Below are 2,794 nucleotides of genomic sequence, written 5' to 3'. Positions count from 1 at the left end.
AGCAAGCTGAGATTGGAACCCAGGCAGCTGGGGCCACTATGCTCTACTGCCTTCACACGACGGTGAGACCCCTACTGAGTGCTTACTACGTGAGAGTAGCTGCTTTGCACACTTTCCAAGCATTCTTGTTATCTGATCTTTGCTCTATCTTGGAAACTAAGATTCTTATTTAACAGGTAAGGAAAGTGAGGCCCCGAGAGTTTAATTACTCAGAGCATGTAGTGAGACTGAGAATCAATCTTAGTAAATTCAGTTGCAGAGCCTGAGTTATTCCCGCCAGGTGCTCTGAAGCAGTGTGTATACAGAACCCAGCACACAGACGAGGTTCAATAGGTGTTGGGTTTCTCCGCTTACCGCCCCTTTTCTGAGCCACAACTTCCTCATCTGTGAAATGGGACTAGTGACGTGTCCTCTCCTAGGGGATCCGCAGTGATTAAGGCCCCCAGTACAACACGATCAGCGCGCTTCCTTTCGTCCATGCGTTTTGATCCCGCCGCCCACCGTAGGTGGCATGATTGATTGGCTAGTAGCTATCATGTGACATGCCCATCCACTCTGCCAACATGGCGGCGCTCACGTCCTAATTCGGGAAACGTGCGCCGAAACTAGGTTGTTTATCTGTGCTGTAGCAAAAGGTGAGGAGGGGCTCGCCATAGTGGGGCGGGATCCGAACTGGGGGCGGGTCCGCACGGGGGCTTCCGACTACACAGGGGCCAGTCCCTGCGAAAACGGGAGATGTCAGTCTACCGAGGCCGCAGGGTCTCCTTACAGATGAGTAGGCTCAGGAGTGCAGCTCTCTAATACTCTCTCTGTGCCCTCTCCTGCCCCCCAAACCAGGCTTGGCGGGCAGAGGCGCCCGCGGATGTCCCATGCGAGGATCGCTCTGTGGCTAAACCTCAGTCTCCGCTCCGCCCGCAGTCTTTGTAGAGCCCGATTAATGGAAGGGCAGCCCCAAGGGCCGCCGAATCCAGCTGTGATGGAGAACGGCACCGGGCCGTGCGGAGAAGAGCGCCCACGTGAGGTCCAGGAGACGATAGTCACCGAGGGGGCCGCCAAGATTGCCTTCCCCAGCGCCAACGAGGTCTTTTACAACCCAGTGCAGGAGTTCAACCGGGACCTGACGTGAGCAGGGGTCAGGGATCGGCCTGGCAGGAGGAGTGGGTCGATGAAGACGCGGGAGTATGTGCTAATCCTCCGTCTCCCACCAGATGTGCTGTGATCACCGAGTTTGCTCGCATTCAGCTTGGAGCCAAAGGAATCCAAAGTGAGTGGAGGTCCAGGCTCCTCTTGGGCGGGGGAGTCACACAAAGCCTTCTTCCTGCCTGGGCTCCTCTCCCCCAACACTCCAGAAAGGCCCCAACCATATAGCAGGTCCTGGACTCACTCCTTCAGCCTTTGTCCAGGGGCTTTGGGGAAGATTTTCTTCCACCGGTCTTCTGCATTCTGGAGATTAATGGGTGGTTTCTCAGAGGGTGTTTTAATAACTTCTGACTTTTGCCTTTGGGTGACTGCAGTCAAGGTGCCTGGTGAGAAGGAAATGCAAAAGGTGATCGTGGACTTGTCGGAGCAAGAGGAGGAAAAGGTTGAACCGAAAGGGGGTGAAAACCTGGCCCCAGGAGAACCTCAAACAGCTGCCGCTGGGGAGATCTGTGAGGTGGGACCTGAGCAGAGGAGGTGGCAGTCCTGGAATGAGTGGGTAGCAGAGGAAGGAGGGTTCCTGGTAGGGTTATAGAAGGTGGGTGGTGAGGGCTCCTTGGGGCCCAGAAGAAGAAGGAACTTGAGATGTGAGTGGGACTCCTTGCTGACTCCAATAGGAAGGCCTACGGGTGCTGGAGGGCCTGGCAGCTTCAGGCCTACGTTCCATCCGATTTGCGCGAGAGGTGCCTGGGCTCCGATCTGTGGTTGCCAACGATGCCTCTGCCCGGGCTGTGGACCTCATACGTCAGAATGTGCAGCTCAATCATGTGGCCCATCTGGTACAACCCAGCCAGGCGGATGCCCGGTAGGTTCTGGGCAGCCCAGCCTAGTTCTGGTGCGAGGCTGCCTGGGGTCAAATTCTGACTCTGTCTTATTCTTGCTGTATGACCTCGAACGAGTGACTTAGCCTCTTTGAGCCCCAGTTTCTTATCTGCCAGATGAGTGCCATAGTTTTACATGGGTTGCTGTGGGTACTAAGTAATAATGATTGTATAGCTCATATTCTGTGTCAGAAATAAGTAGCATTCTGGTTTCCATTTTAGGCTTAATTTCTTGTTTGTTTTTTTACATTGGAAAATATCATTTATTTAGAAAGTAAGTTGGAGAGAGAGAGAGAGAGACAGACAGAGACAGATGAGATTCATCTCCCTAAGGTAGGGGAGGGGGCCAAAGCTTAGGAAACATGTCCTGGCCAGTGCTCAAAGAGCCAAGTGGCCATACCAGGCTTAATTTCTTGTACTTCCCCCCTACCTTTTTTTTTTTGAGTCTGGGTCTCATGGTCCTGGGCCCAGGTGATCTTCCTGCCTCAGCTTCCCAAATAGCTGGGGCGACAGGCATATGCCACCATGCCTGGGTCATTTAAAAAAAAATTTTGGCCAGGCTCGGTGGCTCAGCCTGTAATCCCACGCCTTTGTGAGGCTGAGGTGAGTGGATTGCCTGAGCCCGCGGGTTCAAGACCCACCTGGGCAGTGAGACCTCATCTCTACAATAAATCAAAAAATCAGCCGGGCGTGGTAGTGCATGCCTGTAATTCCGGCTACTCGGAAGGCTGAGGCGGAAGGATCGCCGGAGCCCAGCAGGTCGAGGCTGCGGTGGC

General features: G+C 54.2%; 1 protein-coding gene across 2 annotated transcripts in view; it reads left to right on the top strand.

The window, feature by feature from the left end:
* Positions 1 to 790: 790 nt before the first annotated feature.
* Positions 791 to 2,794, top strand: part of LOC103256851 (tRNA (guanine(26)-N(2))-dimethyltransferase) — a 7,131-nt gene continuing 5,127 nt past the window's right edge. For both annotated transcript variants that reach the window (XM_021710665.1, XM_021710664.1), the window contains exons 1-4: positions 791 to 1,122; positions 1,209 to 1,264; positions 1,515 to 1,654; positions 1,815 to 2,002. In XM_021710665.1, coding sequence (XP_021566340.1) covers positions 863 to 1,122; positions 1,209 to 1,264; positions 1,515 to 1,654; positions 1,815 to 2,002 — 644 coding nt within the window. In that variant the 5' untranslated portion in view covers positions 791 to 862. The remainder of the gene's footprint in view (positions 1,123 to 1,208; positions 1,265 to 1,514; positions 1,655 to 1,814; positions 2,003 to 2,794) is intronic.

This window comes from Carlito syrichta, unplaced genomic scaffold (genome assembly GCF_000164805.1).
Source record: "Carlito syrichta isolate Samal-C Ts95f unplaced genomic scaffold, Tarsius_syrichta-2.0.1 Scaffold297031, whole genome shotgun sequence".
NCBI lineage: Eukaryota > Metazoa > Chordata > Mammalia > Primates > Tarsiidae > Carlito > Carlito syrichta.
Note: the sequence above shows the minus strand (reverse complement) of the source record. Positions and strands in the feature narration are given on the sequence as shown.